General features: G+C 42.2%; 1 protein-coding gene across 2 annotated transcripts; it reads left to right on the forward strand.

Annotated features, from left to right (window-relative positions):
• Window positions 1-419: 419 nt before the first annotated feature.
• On the forward strand, window positions 420-19,454 carry RBL2 (RB transcriptional corepressor like 2). Of its 2 annotated transcripts, none has more exons than XM_069868845.1 (22): window positions 420-766; window positions 2,173-2,303; window positions 2,995-3,195; window positions 3,859-3,923; window positions 6,709-6,837; window positions 7,571-7,731; window positions 7,837-7,901; window positions 8,573-8,759; window positions 8,857-9,023; window positions 9,414-9,523; window positions 10,215-10,318; window positions 10,657-10,794; window positions 11,282-11,446; window positions 11,987-12,098; window positions 12,657-12,929; window positions 13,447-13,721; window positions 14,106-14,282; window positions 14,452-14,523; window positions 14,832-14,949; window positions 16,057-16,259; window positions 16,668-16,832; window positions 17,603-19,454. In XM_069868845.1, the coding sequence occupies exons 1-22, from the start codon at window positions 431-433 to the stop codon at window positions 17,771-17,773; spliced, it is 3,525 nt and encodes a 1,174-aa protein (XP_069724946.1). In that variant the 5' UTR covers window positions 420-430; the 3' UTR covers window positions 17,774-19,454. The 2 variants fall into 2 exon arrangements, with proteins under 2 accessions (XP_069724946.1, XP_069724947.1); XM_069868846.1 differs by having other exon boundaries at window positions 14,832-14,925.
• Window positions 19,455-22,595: the final 3,141 nt, after the last annotated feature.

A 22,595-nucleotide genomic window follows, 5' to 3' on the forward strand; every position in this document is an offset into this window, starting at 1 on the left:
TCCCCTCCGTGCTCTGTTTACCTCAGAGCCGCTGCTGCCTGACCGTAAAGTTCACGTCTCCTCTGTGCTGTAAAAAAGAGACATGTCAGACATGGGCTACAGCCTAACCATTAGATTTTTAACGTGACAGTGGGACAGCAAGACCCCTAACTTGTCCTGACACGCCCCAGGGGCCGCAGGTGCCGGGGAAGCCGCAGAACGGGTCGCAGCGCCCGGGCGGGCCTCGAACCAGCGACCCCGGGGCCGCGCCGGGCCGAGACCTGGGCCTGGGCCTGCCGCCCGGCGAGAGGCTGCGCGTGCGCCCGGGGCGGGGCTTGGACGCACCGCCCTATCCGAGGCCGCAGCGGCGCTGGGGGGCGGGGCCTTCCCCCTGCCGGCCAATGGGATGTCTTGGTGTTACCTGGGGGCGGGGCCTTCTCCCTGCCGGCCAATGGGAGGCCGCGGCGGGCGCGGGGCGGGGCGCGGCGCCGCGGTGTTTGGATTCGAACGCGCGTCGCGACCCCGAGGGGCGGCGGCGCAGGCGCAGAGCGCGGCGGGGCGGCGCTGCCCCCTAGCGCCGGGGGCCGGGATGCCGGGCGAGGACGAGGACGACCCCTCCGCCGAGCCGGGGCCCGGGGGGGCCGCCCCCCCCGCCTCCCCGCCGGCCGAGGACGGCGACACCCGGCAGCGCTACGAGGAGCTTTGCGGCAGCCTCAACATGGACGAGCGCGCCCGCTCCGAGGCCTGGATGAGCTACCAGAGCATGAAGCGCAACTACACCCTGGAGGTGAAGGGTGGGGGGCGGCCCCGGGGCCCGGGGCGCGGCGGGAGGCGGCTGCGGCCTCTCCGATCTTGGGAAGAAGCGTTAGGGGGGCCTGGCTCGAGCTGCCCCGGCCCCGGAGCTGCTCGAGGCCGGGCCGGACGGGCTCGGAGCCCCCGATCCTGCGGGAGGCGGCCCTGCCCGTGGCAGGGGGTGGGGCTGGGTGGCCCTGAGGTCCGTCCCATCCCACCCTATCCCTGTTTATCCCTCCCCATCCCTGTTTATCCCTCCCCATCCCACCCCACCCCTCGGCTCTGACTGCCGGCAGCCCGGGTCGGTGATCCCAGCTCTGTGGGGCTGGTTTTGCCTGTCCCGCTCAGTGCCGGCTTCTCCCGGGGCTGCCGGCGGGAGGCGCCTCCCTCACGGGCCGCTTTTAACCCTGGAAGCGGCGTTGCTGATAAAAGCCCGTCCGGAGATCTCGGGGTCTCTTCGGGGTTCCCCTTCCCGCCAGCTCGCGGCTCGGCACCCGCTTTTACCGCCTTTCCCCTTTGAGGCGATATTTTTTAATCCATGGGAGGAAAGCTGTTCGAAAGTTTTTTGCTATGATTAATTTCTGTCCTGGTACCAGATTGAGTGATTTTTCTGTTGCGTAATACAGAAAAATGTGGAAAATATGTTCTGTTCCCACTGTCCTGGGTGGAAGAATGTTCTCAGAGCGAGGAACTGCAGCTTTTATTGATTCACTCCTCTCAGCCTGGAGAAGAGAAGGCTCTGAGACCTTATAGTGACCTTCCAGTACTTGAAGGGGCTCCAGGAAAGCTGGGGAGGGGCTGTTCACAAAGGCTTGGAGTGATAGGACTGGGGGAATGGGTATAAACTGCAGAGAGGCAGATTTAGACTAGACATAAGGAGGAATTTCTTCATTATGAGAGTGGGGAGGCCCTGGCCCAGGTTGCTCAGAGAAGCTGTGGCTGCCCCATCCCTGGGGGTGTTCAAGGCCAGGTTGGATGGGGCTTGGAGCCCCTGATCCAATGGGAGGTGTCCCTGCCCATGGCAGGGGGTTTGGAACTAGATGGGCTTTATGTCCCTTCCAACCCAAACCATTCCATGATGTTATGATTTATTTATTAACACTGAGGTAGTCCAAAATCTTATTATAGGACAATAACAACACCAAACGTATATTATTATACTTTGGATCAAGTCTGATATTTATACAGGTAACTCTAATTTAATTCAGTGTTAAGATCTGTTTGGCATCTGTTCTCCCTGTAGTTAGAAAGTAGAACTTCAAAACAAGAAAGCACCTCTGTCACTGGTTGAACATCAGTTGTTTCAGGCACAGTCCCATCATTTTACCTGTTATTGGGTGCGTAGCCAAAAGCTGTGTTTTTCAGTGAAGTCTTTTAGCTGCCTGATGTTTCAATTTACAGGGAAATGATCTGCATTGGCTAGCATGTGCCTTGTACGTGGCGTGCAGAAAAGCAGTTCCAACCGTGAGCAAAGGGACAACTGAGGGGAATTATGTATCTTTAACCAGAATTTTGCGATGTTCAGAACAGAGGTAACTTTTCTTTTTGTGAATTTTTAAACACTTACAAAACATCAAAGACTGCTTATCTGCTTGTGAATTTTAGGAATTGAGAATGAAGGCCATTGCTGTTCATTTAAACAATACAAAAATTTTCCTTTAAAAACTTTATTTTTCTAAATCAGAAATATAGGGAGTTTAATGTTGGAAAATTGTTTCTGTTATCTGGACTATTAAAGAATAATAACGTTGAAAAAGTAGGCATAGATAAAGGAGTAAAAAATAAGTAAAAGCCAAATGTATGATGTGAAAGTTACTGATACTTGGGGGGCTCATAATTTATAGAATCTTCTTAGCATTCTGGAACTCAGAGCTTGTTTTATTTAAGTTAATAACTTATTCAGAAAAAGAGGAAAAATTGGTTTTAGAGTAAAGTGACTGTAGGAGAATATTGTGTCTTTTTGAGGAAAGTCAGAATTGTGACTCTGTTGTTAACATGGTCATCACCGAGGTTACTAAAATATTTTGTGACCTTTCCTGACCTCGTCTTTGTTTATGGGTGAAAGACTGGCTGTGAGTACACTGCCGTGTTTGCATTGCTGCCATTTTATCACTTGTTCAGGGAGTAGAAATTGCACTTTTGTTGAAAATGTGTAGTATATTTCTATATATAAAAAAAAGAAAAAAAGGACCCTTCCAGATCTAACCCGTTTGGTGTTTTCAGTTTGATAGAATTTTTTAACAAGATGAAAAAGTGGGAAGACATGGCAAATCTACCCTCCCAATTCAGAGAACGAACCGAGAGATTAGAGAGAAACTTTACAGTTTCTGCAGTAATTTTTAAGAAGTTTGAGCCCATTTTTCAGGATATTTTCAGATATCCTCAGGAAGATCAACCTCGTCAACAGAGAGGAAGAAAACAGAGGTTAGTTTGTTATTTCCACAATGATTTATAGTGCTACTATTTGAAAAATACGATGCAGTTCTTCATTTGTTTCAATTGGGTTTTTTTACTGTATTTTCATAGTAATTTATAATTGGAGCTTATCTGTCTGTCCTTGCTCACAGTAATTTTTTAATCTTTTCAGTTTATCAGATCTGACAGGGTGCAGGAAATCCCAAGGCTGCTCGGTTTCTGTCATGTGGGGGGCGGGGAGAGGGGAGAAAGGAAGACGAGCCTGTAGACAAGAGAAATATTAGTATTTCTGAGATGGAAAAGGATGGATGAATTTGATCCTTGCATGATCACTATCGCCTCAATAGCTCACAAAAGAGCACAACCTGTTTCTCTGCCTTGTAATTTCTGTAGTTTTCTTCATAGACGCAGGTCTTCTGGATATTTTGCTGTGGTGACGTTTGAGTCATTACATGCAGCCTGAGACTGGGGTTCCACTTGAGTCTGCACTAAACCAGTGTGTCGTTTGCTTCATTACCTCTAGTCAGCTTTTTGTGGGAAGGGTTTAAGATTTTGGCCACACTGTAGTAAAGCTTGATTTTCATTTACAATTATTGAATGTTGCACGATGTTGTGTTGGTCATAACGCATTGAGCTTATTGGGTGTCTTCTTGCTGTATTTTCCCCCAAAAGACGACAACCATGCACTGTGACTGAAGTTTTCCAGTTTTGTTGGGTGCTGTTTGTTCATGCAAAAGGTAAGAGATTTGAAAAGGATTAAATATGGCAAACTTGGTTTTATTAGTTGCTATCTTATATCAGTCCTTAAACACTAAATAGGAGCAGGTGTTTCTGAATTCAGCAACTCAGAAAGTTTCCAGCAACACTGAAAATATTTAATGGATTTTTTTTTTTCTACAAAATAGTAAAAATCTAGCATAAAATTCTAAGTGTGAACACCTTCACACCAGCAGCACAGATAGCATTCTAATTCTTTTGGTAGCCTTTCTGCATACCTAAGGCTTTATTCAAGTTCTGCTTGGATGAGTGTTCCCTGGGAATTCTGTATCGGTAAGACAGTGTTTTGAGGAAAATAAAAACAGGATTCATGTAGCCCTCGCTGGAAAAACATCTTTGTGGCTTCAGGTCTGTTGATAATTTGCAGAGACTTTTTATATTTTTTCATAAGATAAATCCTAGTAGAAGAAAATGAATAGTTTAATTTCTGCAAGGAAAAGGCTAAAAAGAATTTTGTTTTCATTTTGGGTGCGTGGTGGGGTGGGGTTTTTACAATTTAAAAGTGAATCCGTGTTAAGATTCCTGCAGAGTGCTGGCATTTCCTTAATTGGCTGCTATTGAGGGTAGGATGTAGTAGGCTGTCACAATATTGAATTATCTGGCACTAATTTTCTTCAATACAGATTAGCCTTTCTTTCTAGGCTGCACCACATTGCAGAGGGTTGCCAGCAGCTGCCTTTTGGAAAAGTTCCTGGCAACATTATTGGACCCTGACCTTGACATCTTTGCACAAAGATCAAGAAGGGTGTGATATTGCAGGAGTGCTGTACTGAACACTGTCTTATGTAGAAGATGCCTTTTTCAAACAGGCTGCAAATTCCACTCTGCTGGGAAAGAACAGTCTTTCCTAAACAAGTACATTCCTTGCAACCCTGATACACAGTATGATTTTAATCTTTTTTATATTTTTTCCACTCCAGAATAGCTCTCTGAAGTGGTATGAAATAACTATTTGTATTCCACCGAGTCCAGAGGAGAGTTAGTGCTGTACTTTATTTCCAGTCAGTCAGGACTTTACTTCTTTAGCACAGTTGGGCAACTGAGAGACTAAGTAAGTCATTCTGAAAAATCAAAGCGTTTTCTTTTCCCTTCTGTAAAACTCCCACTTTCTAGGGTGGGTTGGACAGTTGATGAGGTGCAAAGGGACTTTGAGTCTTCCTATTGTTTAATTATTGGTTAGTATGTTTGAGTAAATATATATCGTCGATTAACTACACGTTAATTAGTGCGTGGTCTCTGACACACAAATCCAGTTTCTAGAGAGTGCCTTGTTGACGAGATAGTCAGTTCAACTTTCCAAGAAAATGGAAAATTTTTGGTAATTATGAGCTGCAAAATTGTGACACGTGGTAAATTTATTTGAGTGTTGCAGCACAAAAATGGAAACTAAACATTGACCATTTAAGGCATTAAAGAGTCATGTTAACTTTTATTCACTGTGTTTTGAGGGTTGGCAGTAATCCTTATCGTGGCAACCACACATCAGTGGCAAGTTCAGGCTTGTCTCTGCAAGCCTCAAGACCATTTTGTTCAGTTTCACGCGTGCAGAAAGCTGGGCTCTTCTTGTACCTTTGGTGCATCCTGCAAAGTAAGATAGTGGCTTTGTTTAGCAATACTGCAGTTCTCTCATACTATTTGCAAGAATTTATCTTTAAACTCTGTCTTGACTTCTTTTCTTTCTTTAAAATGGAAATGAAAAAAATATCAGCTGCATTGAGATAACTTTTTTATTATTTGTTCCTCAGTTGTGAAAGGGAGTAGTGAGCTATTGTTTGAAACATCATTGACAAATAATTTTATGGAACTACTGCTACTGTAAAATGAGATTTATTTTTTATTGTGCTGACAGTAGCAATTGCCATGCTAGAATTCAATGAAAATGAGCCTATGTTACCTCTTTAAGTAGTTTCTTTAAAAGTTACTTCTTTAAGTACATGAAATAAGGCTACATTGTAAACCAGATCAGGGCTGCACAGTTTTTAACTCTTTTGTAAAGCACAATAGAAATAAAGTTAAATTGATTACTGTTTAAAATGAGCATAAGCCCAACAATTTTGTTTTTTAAAGAAAACAGGTAAAGAAAACTAATTACTTACTTCGATGCATTGTGGAGAATGCAGGAAAATCGAAGCAGGTGCTTGCTTTTTCTGGGACATCTCAACACTTGGGTGTAGCCTAGCAAAAGTTAAAGTTCTTTGATAGCGATATTAAAGAGGGGAAAAGGAAAGTCTGAGTCAGAACCCATTCTTCCCCCTTAGGTGCCCTTAGAACAAGATTCTGCTTCAGGCAGATGGAGTAAGAATCGGCTGAAGGACAAAACAGTGCTGGGCAGTGGGGCTTGTGTCGCCAGAGTTATGGGAACAGATTTTTAATTCCTTGACGCTGTTCACTTTACGTAGTTCATGCTGCTTCTGGTTATTTATGCTCGGATTAATCAGATTACTGTGACGGAAGGAGTCTGCAATGTTGTGTTTATCAATGTTTTGATAAGGTTTGCTTTCAAAGCAGCACAATATATTTGAGTTTCTACACAACTGCTGCTGTTTCTGAAAACGTATTTTACTATTGTATTTGCTATATTTATTAAGTACGTGTCTTTTACTACCTGCATTTCTATCCAGGTAGATATATATGGTCACCACAGTCTGTGTTTCCAAGACTCCGTTATCGATTTTGATACAAATACCAACAGTTTCTTGGTTAAAATAATTTTAATTAATGTCTTCTCTCTTTCTAATATTGAAGGTAATTTTCCTATGATCAGTGATGACTTGGTCAATTCCTACCATCTCTTGCTATGTGCTTTGGATCTAGTGTATGGAAATGCTCTTCAGTGTCCTAACCGTAAAGAACTTCTGAATCCTAATTTCAAAGGTACGTTGAAAAACAATTACCTATCTTGATCCAAAGTCTTCATGAACTTCTAAGGTAACTGAGATCAGTATGAATCTATGTGGCAGAGAATAAGTTGAATAATGATGATTTGAAATATGAGGGAATTAATATATTCTAGATCTGGCCACACGGATTTCTATTAATGTAGCATGTAGTTACAGGCTACTGAGTTTGTCACTGATACAGTAAGTTATCAATTTAATTTATGATGGAAATGCCATGGAAAGAAGTTCTAAAGTAAAAATTTCAGTTAATGACGTTTTAATGTCAGTGAGTGAGGGGATAACGCTGCAGTTTTTACTGGGCACAATCAGACTGGGGAGTTCCCGGGGAGGCAGCAGCTTGGGAAGATCCATGGCACAGACATGAGAGTGTCAACTTGATGTTTCTCTCTCATTTCTGGATTGGTGCTGTTCTCTTTCTGAAGAGAATGAAAATATAAGTTCACTTGATAACCACAAATGCAAATGAATGGTGAGAAGTTTCCTTCGAATTTCTGATATAATTCTTTCCAGACTTATACTTCATTTTCTGTGCTGTACAGGATCTGCATTTATTTTGTAGTGGTTTGGATGTGAACTGGGACCATTATCTCAGATTTATTTGAATAAATGTTATAGTTCACAAGTCTTTGTTTTTATATTAGAATTGATATTTTTAATTTTTATCAGCAAGTTTGTAATCGTTTAAATCTTTGTATTCTTAATTGTAGGTCTACCTGAAGACTTTCATAATAAGGATTATAAAGTATCATCTGATCCTCCCTGCATCATTGAAAAACTGTGTTCACTACACTATGGATTAGTTTTAGAAGCAAAAGGCATAAAAGAACATTTTTGGAAGCCATATATTCGGAAACTTTTTGACAAAAAGGTTGGTCAATACATTTGTAATGTGGAAAAAAATCTCCTTACTTATTATCTTCAAAACCTTTTAAAGAACTGAAACATCCATCCTTTGTTCTTAACTCTCTTACAGCTTTTAAAAGGAAAAGATGAAAATTTGACTGGCTTTCTAGATCCTGGGAACTTTGCAGATAGCTTGTGAGTCCCTGTATCTGTGGTTCGGTTTGCATTAGCATCCATCTAATACAATTGCACCTGGGTTATTACCTGTAACTTAACACTAGTACTGGCTAGTTGACTTGCATATTTATTAATATTTATACAGTACATGGAATTTCGGTTCCTTTTCTTTGAGGTGTTATGGCCTGAGGCGTATTTGAAAAGAGGAATGGTTCTTCACAATGGAATTACTTGATGTCTGCTTTTATTCTTATGTTTCTGTTTCCATTATTTTTTTATACGTAACTCAAATTGTTAGTATGAAAAATGATGTAGGAGCACATTGAATGAGTGGGATGTGGGAGGGAAAAATCGGGTTTGGTGGTATATTTTTCTGTATAAATCCAGAGATGCTTGTGAGTAGGTCTTATTTTCTTTTGAAAGCTGTGAAAATGGTAAGGACTGTATATGATGATGTGATGCTGCCTAAGTTTTGAGGAGCTTCCAGCCAAGTACGAGTTCTCAGTGTTTCATTATGCTTCTCCTGCAGCTATACTAAATGTCAAGCCATCAGGTATAATGGAAAAATGATGTCCTTGCCACTGTCAGGGTTAAAAGAATTTCTTGAAGTAGACTTCCAACAGGCCAGAACTGTGTTCATTCAGTTAAAAAAGGGGGATTTTGTATCTGTCTTTTCCTTTCTGCTGTAGCAAAGCCATCAACAAGGCCTACGAGGAGTATGTTTTGTCAGTAGGAAATCTTGATGAGCGAATATTTCTTGGGGAGGATGCAGATGAAGAAATAGGAACTCTCACAAGGTGCTTAAATACAACTTCAGGGATGGAAACAGCTGAAAGAGTGCAAGTGAAGCATAATTTGCAGCACCACTTTGACAGGGTGAGTATGGCATGGTCTGTGTTGCTGGTTTTATACGGAGGATATCTAAGTTTTATCATAGCATACAGTTATATGCTTATTTTTTTTGTCTTTTTAGTCCAAATCACTTAGGATTACAACCCCACTTACCGGCCGCAAGTATATTAAAGAGAGCAACCCATACGTGACACCTGTTTCCATAGCAACATACAGTTTGAGCCGCCTTCATACGATGCTGGCAGGACTGAAAAATGCCCCCAGTGAAAATCTGGAGCAAATACTCAGGTAAGTTTGATGTTTAGCTAACTGAGGAATTCTATTCTGTATATTTTTTAAATAGTTTTAACAACAAACATTGGTGCTAGGCGGTGTCATTCCAAATGTAAGTCAGTCTTGAGAGGTTCTGGAATAAAATATATTTTAAAACAAATTTTATATCACATGTAAAATGCTGTTTAGGTATTTATCCTGATCATGCAAAGATATGCATGTTTGCTCCAATGCATACAATAATAACACACTGTGAACACTTACAGAATAGATGGGGGTGTTTGTGTGGCAGTGCAATATATTTACAGTTTCTTGCTTTCATCATATTATAAAAATAGTGGTAGATTTAATTATTTTTTTCTCAGTAGGAAAGGTTTGTTGAAAAGGTTTAGTTTTTATTTTCAGGTCATGTTCCAGAGATCCTTCCGAGTCCATTGCAAACAGATTAAAAGAAATGTATGAAGTGTACTGCCAGAGCATGCAGGCTGAAGGAGAATTCAGTAATTTTTCCAAAGGTGGGAAACGATCTACTTATACAGATAAGAATTAAAATGCAAACAGATTATTTCTTGTAATTAACTTACAGTTTTATTTATAGGTTATGCTTTACCACAAGTGTCTTATATACTACTTTTGTCTTTTCTTATATTCTTAAGTCATGGTAAATTTCAACCCTACGTAGATTTTATAGTTGGTTTCAGCTTAAATCACTGGAATGCGATGATACTTCCAGTTCTACAGAAGTGAAGCACTGTTAAGGGTGCCACTTGTTCTCTCAAATATAAGAGTTATAGAAGCAGCTACTATTTCTGATACTAATGAAAAATCTGATAAATTGTAGTCTTCAAAAATCATACAGGAGTTTTGGCTTGCGTACAAGGATGGATTAGTACAGATTTTAAAATCCTGCAAGTATCGACAACACAAAGTATTATTTGCAAAGTTGTCATGATTCATGATGTGCATGAAAACTTCATAGCAATGTTAAGGGCTGTTCTTATATAGGTGTTTTCATCACAAATAAGTTATTCTGCTCTGCATTCGCAAGTCAGTGCAGCATAGGACAGGGATTCCTAACTTAATTGTAGCCACAGCAGCACAGAAATCCACACAAGCTACTAATTGTTGTACCTCTGTAGCTTAAGATAAAGAATATAATTCCTTTATTGCATTGTACAATACTGTTTCTATTTAAAATTCCTGCAGATGTTGCTAGTAAGCACTTTCGTCGTGCTGAGGTGCTGTACTACAAGGTCTTGGAGTCAGTCCTTGAGCAAGAGAAGAGGAGACTGGGAGACACTGATTTATCCGTAAGGAAAACTAATAAAATTTTACCTCATTTTTCAAGTTAGACCTGAACAGAAGGAAAGCAGTTGTAAAGCAGACTCGGCAGTTATCCAAATCAGAGAAGTAGGCTGTAAGTACACCTGAAAGGAGGAATAAGTGTACAAGAAATCATTTGTGTTTGCAAACACATAAAGATACATGAAATTTTTAATGAGTTAAGATGGCTCATTTTCTGTCTCTTACAAAAGAACATCTCTTTTTATAAGCTTGATAATCTTCCTGTTGAGGCAGAATAGAAAACATTTTATTGTTCTATAGTTACACTATAAATTATACATTAAAATTTGCAACTCTCTCGCAGGCAATACTGGAGCAAGATGTGTTTCACAGATCTCTGCTGGCGTGTTGTCTTGAGATAATTACCTTTACCTATAAACCACCTGGAAACTTCCCATTCATCACTGAAATATTTGACATTCCCGCTTATCATTTTTATAAGGTAAAGTGCTTGGTAGCTAGAAATGCTTATTAAGTGCTCTATTGATTTATATTAAGTCATGTCCTTACCTAGATGTTCACTGACACATTAACCCTTCATTTGCAGCCTTGCCCCTTTTTGTACTGAAAAAATACCCAAGTGTCTGTCACTCTGGGGAGCATTTTGAGCATCTAAACAATCATAATCCTGCTGGCAGTTTAGCACAGGAGCAGCACCCTAGTGTCTAAGAGTAACACAGAGATCATATTTTTATCATAAGCTGCTCTTACAGCTATTTTGCATCAGTGCTTGACCTGTGTTTGTTTAGACAGATACAAGTGTTCGTCCTCTGATGAAACTGCAAGACAATGTCTGACTGAGTCGCAGTCACGCAGCCTTAATAGTTCTGATCGTCTCTTCTTCCTTGACAATCAGGAAATAGAACCTTCTATAAGAAGAAATGTATGGAACAAGTGCGTTTTGTTGATCGTAATTATCTGCCTTACAGGTAATTGAGGTGTTCATTAGAGCAGAGGACGGCCTCTGTCGGGAAGTAGTGAAGCACCTTAATCACATTGAAGAACAGATTTTGGAAAGCATGGCCTGGAAACAGGAATCTGTATTGTGGGACAGAATCCGAGAGAATGAGAACAAAGTTCCTAGCTGTGAAGAGGTGAGCACTGCTGTACATTTCATACAGCTTCCCTGATCGTTCAGTATGGTAGAGTGGACATCGTACCCTGAAGGCGAGGCTTTATGTGTCTAAATTTCAGTTTTGCCCTACCAGCTAATCAGTGCAGAGAAGACAGTAACTGTAGGTGCTCTGGTCTGTTCGCGGTCATCTCCATGGACTGGAGAGACACAGCTGAGATGATTTGCACCCAGTCTTTGCAAAGCCCAGTAGAACAATGAACAAAATGAAAAAGCAGGGAAGGCTTGGACCCGTCCCACTTGAAAAGATTGCCCGACAAGGAGAAACGTGGTACAAAGTACTGAATTTAATTGTAATCACAGAAAGGTTATTACAGTACTGTAGCTTCCAGAGTTGTACAATGGCTACGGAGTTTTAGTGAGGCTTATAGTCAGTTTTTCAGTGCTTTTCTTGTTCCCATACAGTTGTGTCATTCAAAATTTGTAGTGTAGAAGCTTTAAAAAATGTGTAATATAATCAGTCTGTAATACAAACACTTCAATAGAAATTTAAATATTTCAGGTAATGCCACCTCAGTATTTTGAGAGATCAGCTGGCAACAGTGTTGTAGGTTCACCGTTGACACCAAGACGAATAAACGAGGTTCGTGTTGAAACTGGAGGGCTAGGAAAAGGTGAGACTTTAGGCGTAACATACTTACACTTCCTAAAGCCATTAATTTTTAGATCTAAGCAGTGTCCAGCAAGGAAGTTGCTCTAATGTCAGTGTACAGTTATTTTGCATTTGTAAATGGCATTTCTATTGCAACTCACATAGTTCTGTCAGATGTCTAAGAGTGATGAGTGAACAACCTGTCAGGAAGTTGTGTGTGTGAACAGCATAGGCGTCTGTATACATGTTTATCTGTTAAATAATATTTATACACACACACTACTTATGTTACAGTCGGCAGCAGTTGAAAGGATGCTTTTATATTTAGTTATGTGAAGTCTCGAGGTTTTGTCTGGAAACTTAAAACATTATCTTAGAAAAAGATTAAACACAGCATTATTTGAGATTAAGTCATCTCTAACAGCGAAAACTGTGGACATAAGCAATTTAAAAATGTTTCCTGAAGGCTTTGCATGACGTGTCTTGGTTCTCATTACGTTTCTGTCCTGTATTTCTTTAATAAGGGATTATACAACAAGAATTAAGTACCTATCTCTCTGTGTGGGTTTTTAATCCGCAGGCATTTCATCTTCTCCAACTACCCTGTATGACAGATACAGTTCTCCAACTGCCAATCCGACAAGGAGAAGACTCTTTGTTGATAATGACAACAGCTCTGACAGCGGAACTCCAGTCCGAGTTTCCCAACAGCCCGTGGTAAACACGGTCCCTGTGCAGAACATGAATCCCGAAGCAATGTCAGTAGCTCCGGTGCCGGGACAGACACTGGTCACAGTGGCAACTGCCACCGTAACTGCCAATAATGGGCAAACCGTTACGATCCCAGTACAAGGTGAGAGAAAAGCTACCGAGGGCTGATTCAGGCTTGTTCCCAGCAGAGTTAGTAGACAGGAGGAGGGGAGGGGAAGGACAGTATGCCAGTGGAAAAAAGTATGTTTAAGGATTCAGAATTTGGAAGAAGTATATGAATAGGTGAGCAGAATTTAGAAACAGAACATGGAGAGCACGAGGACATTCTGACTGCCATCTATGTTACAGAACAGTTACTTCATTAATCCTACCCTCGTGAAATAGCACAGAGTTAAAGTTGTGTTATTATTAAGAACTTAGTTCAAGTGCATTATCTTCTTGTCTCTTTATCAGGAAAAGTCCAAAGTATTTATATTAAACAATTTCATGCATAATCTTATTATAGTTACAACTATAAGCAACTAGGAAAAGAATTACTGAATTTTTGAAAGAAACAAAACAAAAAAAAAAATCAACCCCAAATGCACCCCACAACCAACCACACACACACACCCCATCACAACTTGCTCTTATTTCAGACCCTTTTTCTTAAATTACAGGTATTGCCAATGAAAACGGGGGAATAACTTTCTTCCCAGTCCAAGTCAATGTAGGTACCCAGCCCTCAGCTGTCTCCAGTCCCATTCAGCCTCTCAGCGCCCAGACTCTCGCTGGCAGCCTCAACACTCAGATGACTGGGGCCACCCTGCAGTTACCAGGCCAGTTAACTGTTCAGCAGATCTTGCCTGGAGAGCAGAGACCAACCCAGCAATTTACCACTGCTGCGTCCCTCAGGCCTCGGAAGATGGGTTCACTGTCGCTCTTCTTTAGAAAGGTACTTTTCAGACTCATTTGTGCTTTGCCGAGTTGGTATTTTAGCAAGTCCTCAATGATTTTTAAAATTTATACTTACTAGTAATAAGAGAATATTAAATTTCAAAGTTAATCTATACCTTTTGTCTATTCTTGGATGTACCTGAAGAGTAGTTTCCTTATGCAGGCAACTAGCAAGAGAATGGACTATCACCACAGCCACTGCAAGCTGTGCAGTAGATTATGTAATTTGGCAGCACGTGTTCAAAGGTGTCCATTTTAAGGCTCTTTAAAAGAAAGAAATCCACCCATGAGGCATTCTGGTTTATTCAGTGCAGTGGCTGCAGTGCAGTGCAGAGGCAAAGCAGTATTGCTGCGGCCCTAAGCACGGTCTCCATTTCAACAGGTGTATCATTTAGCCAGTGTTCGTCTGCGAGATCTGTGTGTCAAGCTCGATATATCTGATGAGCTGCGGCAAAAGATCTGGACGTGTTTTGAGTATTCCCTGGTGCACTGCCCTGAAATCATGATGGACAGACACTTGGATCAGCTGCTGATGTGCGCCATCTATGTAATGGCTAAGGTGAGGGGAATAAAGAACAAACCAACAACTTCTTTAAGACTTAATATTTCAAAGACTATGATTCCTCAAAAAACCCTAAACCCAACCAACCGCTACCCACACCACCACCCAAATGAACAAACCAAACCCACAGGAAAACTATGAACCTTTTCTGTTCATCCACTCTTAGGTTACTAAGGAAGACAGATCATTTCAGAACATTATGCGCTGCTATCGGACACAACCACAAGCCAAGAGTCACGTAAGTACAGTCAGCATTAAACGACGTGGTACCTGTCTGGTTTATTAACTGCCTCAGTTCTGTTTTAGGAACAGATTGCTTTTTAAAGTAACATTTAGTATTAAATGGATCCCGTCTGTGAGCCATTCTCAAAAGACAGCAGTCACATCCAAAATGCTGCACTGCTGAAAGCTTTGTATGCCAAACAATACCTGAAATAGAAAATACCTTCAAAGCCTCAGAGAAGCCCTATCCACTGCCTCCTAAGGAGGCTGTATTTTCCCCTGTAAGAAGCAATTTGATACCACAATGAAGTTTTTTCCCTGCAGGTATATCGGAGCGTCCTGATAAAAGGCAGGAGGCAACGACAACGCTCTGGCAGCAATGACAGCAGTAGCCAGCAGAACTCACCAACAGAGAGAGGTCAAGAGAGAAACAAAGAAAGAAGTGAGTAATTCCAGACTCCAACTGTTTGGTTTTATTTCCATTTCCAAAACTGTGTGCACAAATAAGACTTGGATTTTGTGCCATCCCAAGCAGAACGGTTCCTTTTTTTTTGTAGGCTTGGACACAATTAAGAATATAGTGATACGATTAAGAGTTACTGTAACTCAAGCTTAGCGTTACACTCACTCTGACAGTTTTGAATCCATCACCACATAGGCTTATGTAAAGTTTATCCTCATGGCTGACCAGAACTCGGAATCTGTGCACCAAAGAACTTGCCTTTGGGGAACAGAAGGAAATCAGTGCTAGCCCATCACAGTTTTACTTCTAATGGTCCTGGAGCTGCAGCAGTTTCTTTTGCAGTAGCTGATTGTCTTCAGAGACAGACACAAACCAGCCGCCCACAGCATCTGTTCTAGCACATCTGACATCTCTGAAGCTTCTTTCTTTCATATTTGACCTGACACATTTTCCTTGGATTACATTATATTAAGGAGAACAAATAACTGATGCTGTATATTCCAAGCAGCCTTTTTCACAATGTTTAATAGATGACAGTATAAGCTGTAGGTATTAATGCTTTCTGTCACAGAAAGGTGGCAGGGAGGGGAGAAGAAAATTATATATATGTTTTGCAACTTCCCACACTAAGCCAACAGAAAGTGTTACCAAGCCAAATATTTCTGCTACTGGCTGAAAAAGACTGCTGTTCCTTACTTGAAGCAGTGCCAGCTGGTAACAAGAAAGAGCTGCTGTTAGAAGTATAGCGCAAATGCCTGAAAAGTGGAGTTTTAGCTGTGCTTATACTGTGATGAAACTCAGCTTATACAGAAAAGCCACTCCCATTTTATCCAGTAAGAAGTTAGAAATCAAACATTTCTGCACATGTACCCAATTCTTTTACCAGTCTTTAATAACAACTGCTCCTTTGTAAGGAAAGATGCTAAGGGAACAAGGTTAGCATCGCCAATACGGACACCAGATTCAAGGTCACGATACTGCAAGTTAAACATTTGGGACGAGGGGTTTTTATGCGGCTGAATGGCTGGGATGGGAGGGACTGAACTGTGTTAAGCTCAGTAAAGGAGCTGGTTCTCCCCTGTGCAGGCAGCAGAGACTCGAGCCCCGTGATGCGCTCCAGCAGCACCCTGCCCGTGCCCCACCCCAGCAGCGCCCCCCCCACCCCAACCCGCCTGACGGGCCCCAACAGTGACACCGAGGAGGAAGAGCGAGGGGACCTGATACAATTCTATAACAACATCTACGTTGAGCAGATTAAAGAATTCGCCCTGAAGTACATTTCAAATGCGGTAGGTTAAATTTGTAGGACGCAGATCTCTTTTACTGAATATTTAGTAAAGCACTCTTAGCTATCCCTGCTGTAAGCAAATTCAGTATTTTGAGGACAATAATTTCACATCAAGACATTTCCGCTGCTGAAACACTAAGCACTTTTCATGCTTATTTGCAATTTCCTGCTGTATGAAATACACAGCACTGAGCAGTGTCATCCACCAGCCTCACACAGGGTTAGAAAAGTAAATAAAAACTCATCTGCCCTGATAACATGACACACTTGCATTTGTTCCAAACATGTATGGTATTGACACTAGTGGGGAGAACCTAAACTATGTTTAAGATGACCAGCTTATACAAGCCTTGCTGTAGTAACAGCTGAGATACCAACTATTGAGTGACTTCCATTTTCTCTCGAGCAGACAGATTCTCCGCCGCTCTCGCCCTACCCGTTTGTAAGGATTGGCTCCCCTCGCAGAATACAGCTGTCCCAGAATCACCCCGTGTACATCTCGCCACACAAAAATGAGTCTGCCCTCTCTCCTCGAGAGAAGATATTCTACTATTTCAGTAGCAGCCCATCTAAGGTGAGACTGAAGGGGTTTGGTTTGCCTTTATAAAGCCTTAATTCTAACTTTTCTTTTTGGTAGTGAAATTGGAAAAAGATTGCACAACACCTTTCTGATCCCATTAACACGTACTCCCTCTCCAAACCATCAGTTCAAATATCTAAGAAGCTGTAAAGCAATCAGGTGTCTCAGCTGTTTGTGTGCTTTTCAAAGTTACTCTTTGTACTGTTTGTACTGTTACTCACGAAGGGCTCAGGAGGTGCAGCGGGGGCGCCCTTTCCTTCCAGGTAACAGACAGGTTATTTGGCACGGAGACCGTTCAAAGAGCAGAACGTGAAGTACAATCACGTGCTCTTATTTGCCTCATGGGGGAAAAATCCCTCCAAATGGCAGTTTACATGAAGGGACTGACCAGGTGAACATGTGACAGGCTCAGTCCTGTCAGTTCTGCTTGCCGAGAATGACACAGAAATCTTTCCTGAGAAGCATCTTCATTCCAGACAGGAATTGTTGCATCTGTGCTGTAAGGGAACAGTCGGAGCTGCGGGTGGGAGCCTGCCAGCTCTGCATGCCTGAACCCGACACCTTAACTTGTGTGTGTAAGGCTCACGGGAACACAACGACCGGCACAGCGATTAATAAGGTTTGTCTGTCCCAGGAAGCACTTTGTGTGGCACAGCTCTCCAGAAATAAAGCATGTGGAATCTCACTGTAAGGCAGTAACAGAAGTTCACGTTATGCTTTGGTACCAATTCTGCCTTTTTTTTTTTCCCCTCTCCTCTCTGCAGAGGCTAAAGGAAATTAACAGCATGGTTAGAACTGGAGAAACTCCAACAAAGAAGAGAGGCATTCTTCTAGAGGATGGTACTGAAGCACCTGCAAAGCGAATCTGCCAGGAGAACCACACGGCTCTGTTGAGGAGACTGCAAGATGTAGCAAATGACAGAGGGTCTCACTGAGTCCAGTGTTAAAGCACAGCTATTCCCTTTTTGCTGGGAGCACATCACACGGATTCAGCCAGGCTCCCCCTTCCCAGCCACTGCCCTGGCATCACCCATCTCCTGCCAGCCTGTTCCAAACCTTTTCTCTTGCCAGGAAGGGGCAGGAGGAGTCACAGTGGGACAGCAAGGAGGCACCTCAAGCCCTGCGCCCCCCCGCTTACACCATGGTTAAGTTAAGTATAAGGCACACGCTCCAGCTCCAGGCTCTGGCTTCAGAAAACAGCTAATGTTTGTTGCTTGGAGAAAACCTCCCTAATCCGGCTTTCTACGCTTTCCACCTTGCAACGGGCATTTCAATCCATCTGCTCTAACCAGTCCACTCACGCTGCTTTTATCAGAACTTTACCATTTTCATCTTTGGACGAGGAAGTTCTCCAGGCACTGGACATGGGAGCACTGCACCAAGGAACTGTATTCAGTGGTGTCTTGATTTTTTACAGAAATGACCTCCACAACAATAATGACTTACAATGAATAATCAGTTCTGCTTGAAAAGGGAAGATGGGAAAAACCTTTGTGAGCCCTGAAGGAAGTTATCTGAATGGATCTTTTCCACATTCAGGATGTTTTGTGTGCCCCCAAAAACCATCGTGTTGTTTTGCTTTAGTGTTCGGGCACCTTGTTGTATAAAGGTAGATAATTTTGGTTTTGCCTTGTTTTTAGCCATGCAATGTTCTAAAATGAACTCATGTTCAAAAGTTGGCACTTTCGGTAGGGCTGTGAAGCGTCATTTTTCAAGGCAGATTAGTTTTGCTGTATATTTGCAATGGCACTTTCTAAATGTGAATATTTTTTGCAAAAGCTAATTTCAGATGTGTCTCTGCATTGACACAATATGACTTTTATATTTATTTTCCAATTGATGTCCCGTAGCTCCCCTCTTCAGCAAACCGCGTTAGAGATCCAGTTTAACTTTATGCGCAGGCAGTAACGAACAGAGGAAGCGAGGGATGTTGGCTTTTTACAAGGAATTTTATATACTTGTAATGTTTCTTTGGAGCTCTTTTCTTGAGAGTCAGGAACTGGCCCCCTTGCTCTCTCCCTAGGAGTACGGTGCTGTCCCTCTCAAAACATACACCTGGGTTTTTGTTTCTTTTCAAAGGACAGGGTGGGGTCTGTTTGGTTTTCAGGCATCCTGGGAGAAATCTCTCCCCTGCTAACAGGAAAATAGGTGCGTAGATTAGACTTAGTAGCTGTTTTCATTCATCCTAGTTCCAAAATACCAGACAATAGGAAAGCATTAAGCATAACAACAAGCGGTACAGCACATACCCACTCACTCCTTTACTATGATGTAACTGGGACAATGATGGTCTTAAGGGAAAATGTAGCACACTTGGATTTGAGGAGTTTTTATAAGGAAGCAAAAGTTAAAAGCTCTGTGGTTTCAGTCATTTCTACTCCTCTGAATAGTAGGGAAATATAGGACTTAATTCCACTGTAAATTCAGTTAAAGTAAAATAAGAGTCTCTTTCATTCTTACCTGCATAACGAAAAGGCTGAAGTCGAGAAATCGTGTAGATGTTTCTGTAAAAATATTTATGAAGCTGTCAGATGATTCTTGTTACTCTGTACCACGTACGTTACTTTGTATGAAAATACCGCAAGTGTATTTTTCAATAAAGAATTTATAATCTCACAGTTTTGTGTTGCTGTATGAAAAAGCAGTGGATAGGCAGAGCTCAGAATAGGCTGGAGCTCTCGCAGGCTCGTTCGCACAAAGAGAAAATATCACAACGATCACACAGCCAGGGTTCCCAAGGCCCGCAATTAATTGCAATCACAATAAATAAATAAATAAATAAAGGAATTACCACACTCATTAGTGACGCAACAAGGAGAAAGATTTACTCGTGTCCCAGTTTAGTCATCGTGTTTGCACTAAATGTGTTTCCTCCCATTGCTCCGCCAGAACTTGGCAGGACAGAGCCTGTGCTGGGACAGTGCCCAGAGCCGCCTTCCTGCGGGAGCCTCACCCGGCACAGCCACCGGCTCCCGGCGCTGCGAGGGTGGCCTCTCTACTACTATTTGAACTAAACTAGGTACATTTCTAAGCATTCTGAATATGCAGGAACCGTTTTGGCCACAGGTACAGCCACGTACTGTATTTGTACAGCTACCTACAACCTGGTTTTCCCCCGGTGTCTCCCGGCACCAAGTAGCAGCAGCTTTTATTGTTTCTATCCCTATTTGAAACCAAGTTGTGAATAACAGAGGCACAATTTGTTTTGAAACAAATGCTGTAAGAGCTACTTCAACAGAGGGCTTCCAAAGGGGGGAACCTAGAATGGAAACATGCTTTTAAAAGACACAGAACATGTATTTCAAGACATTTTTACTGCATCACTCTCTCATTCCTTGTCAATGGTTTGACTGACCTTTAACAGTGGAGTTTTGTAAACCCCAGCAACAACTGGACAAATCAAATGGCAGCAGCCACATCTGAGCTGACATTAGGTAACAAGTACCAGCATTTTCTCCCTGTTTAAGACTCCCCAACACCAACAGCAGGTGTGGGGATACTGTCACTTCCTGCTCTTCACAGCAGCAGGAATTAAATGCTGTGTCTGCCCTGCTGCAGCTGAGATGAAAGAGCATCTAGGATTAGAAAGGATTGAACTTCTACACAAGCCCTTCACCTAAGAGGCTTAGGAAATTTGCAAGTCAGTGATTTGTTACAAAGGCTTCTGAATAATCATAAAAATAGAGAGGAACGATCACATTACAAGTCAACACTCCAGTTCTCCCCACCCAGCGGCACTTGCACTCAGCCATAAGCTAGGCCTATTTTCTGCTTCACACAAGAGCCCCTTAACAGAAACAGTGTTAAGTTTTGTTACGTAGCAATCAGCTGCATGAGCAGCAAGAAAAAGTAAAGAGCAACAAAACCCCCACCTATGTGCACAACCGCTCAGGTCCTTTGCTCTGCAATATGGTAGTTCTGCAGCCTTTGGTTCTACCAAGTATTTTGAAAATCCTTGAAGTTGAAAATTACTTAAGTCCCACAAGTGCAGCTGCTGCTACAGCTTTGTCCTGCACTGCCAAGTAGCTTTTCTTCTGGTACAAGACAGAGGTTGAGCAAGACACTGGTTCCACCACTACCACCTCCCGCTCCCCCTCCCTCTCCAAAGAGCAGATCAGCAGTGAGATCACTCACCCTTCTCCACAAGGGCAGGAAGTGCTCTTGGACCTCTTCAACTAAGATCCCCAAGAGACCATATCTGTGCTGGTATATGAAGCGAGGAGCTCTCTGCAGAGCTGTGTGGGGCCCACAGAGCTGCACGCAGGCAACCAGGTAGCCCAGGAGGTTGTGGCCAGCCCGCGTTTTCCCTGCCCGTGCAATGCATGAGGGCAGGCGCTCAGCCCCCTGGCCCACAGGATCCCCCCTCACCAACAGAGTGGGGCCAGACAGCTTCTGTGGTTGGCAACGCAGCATAAGAATGACAGTCCTTACCTCGCAAGGCTGAAAAATTAAATTTCAAACCCCTATTTTACAAAGGCAATAGTTTCCTAAATGCCACTGCCTAAACACTTCTCTGCTTCATAACAAAGTTGGATTGAGATCTTAGCTAGAGACTGATTTGTGTTTAAGAGAGCAGAAACAGAGTTTACTTCTAGTTAACTGCCCTACGACATTATACCAAGTCACAGACATCTCACCCAGAGATTGACTCACCTTAGCAGAAGTGTCCATTTGGAATACCTGCACTCAACCACTGCTTTCAATACAGTTTACAACACAGCACATTTAAAGCCATTAAATATCTTAAAATCCTGCTGTAGTACTACCCATGAGCAAAGCCTGCCAGAACCTTCAGTTTCACATAGACCCTTACCTCGCATATAAAGAGTTAGCAAGAGCTTTCAGAAAGGTACAAAAGTTCAATTCAGAAGCACCTGGTTAGTAATATATCATTTAACTTCTAATTTGCTTAAGGAGACACGCAAATTATATCTCTTATATTACACCAAGTATGAACAGATATGCTAAGGTTTAGAAAGAACATTTTAGCATTAGTTAAGAACCTAGGTCCTGTAACAGACATTTCATAAGTAGAGGGGAGTTAAAGAGGAAGGAGTAGCCCCAAGAAACATACCTTTGGATGCCTTCTTTCTCTGCCTTGAAGAGGATCTTTGCTCTCTGCACGCTCTCTGTGTTCTTCTGTCTAAACCGGAATTCCAGGCACCCCCAGGAAACACCTGCATCTCAAAGGCACAAGCTTTAAAAGGTCTAAAGCAACATCATACATTAAGATTTCAACATGACCTAGCCCAGAGTAAGTACTTATTCTATACAATGTTAATTGCTGCATAGAAACCACTCAAGTCATCCTTAACAGTATGTTAAATTAAACATTTGGTATTTGATAGCATATTACTTGTGAAGTCTTTGTGTACTCCCTCACGGGCTAAGTGGCAGTTGTTCTCAAAGGAAATGGGTAAAGGTTGGTATATGACAAGTGGACTTAGCTGGTCAAATAAAAGCAAAAGACAAAAAAATTCCACAAAACCCAGAACACACTGCTCATCCTCCCCAAACACCACACCATGTTTAAATATGTAGTCACTACTACTACTTTTTAAACAGTTCATTTTGCATTAATGCCATCAGCATGGGTATGAGGAGCCAAAGAAAAAGCAGCCCAACTGCAAAGGATTAATATTGCAGGTTTTGATAGGAAAATCCCTTTAGGTTGGAATAAGGCATTATGCTAGGCTATGACATTAGGAAGACCCTTGTGAAAAGTAAAAGACTGTCCTGAGTTCACACCTGCTTTAG

This window comes from Phaenicophaeus curvirostris, chromosome 14, assembly GCF_032191515.1.
Source record: "Phaenicophaeus curvirostris isolate KB17595 chromosome 14, BPBGC_Pcur_1.0, whole genome shotgun sequence".
NCBI classification, from domain to species: Eukaryota; Metazoa; Chordata; class Aves; order Cuculiformes; family Cuculidae; genus Phaenicophaeus; species Phaenicophaeus curvirostris.

What these genes read in the sequence shown, in the direction of transcription:
- RBL2 (XM_069868845.1), top strand. Translation starts at nt 431, where the DNA reads ATGGGAGGCCGCGGCGGGCGCGGGGCGGGGCGCGGCGCCGCGGTGTTT. An exon ending in GGGAACTTTGCAGATAGCTT is followed by an intron (nt 7,902 to 8,572) that starts GTGAGTCCCTGT and finishes TTTCTGCTGTAG; the next exon opens with CAAAGCCATCAACAAGGCCT. An exon ending in AACTGGAGGGCTAGGAAAAG is followed by an intron (nt 12,099 to 12,656) that starts GTGAGACTTTAG and finishes TTTAATCCGCAG; the next exon opens with GCATTTCATCTTCTCCAACT.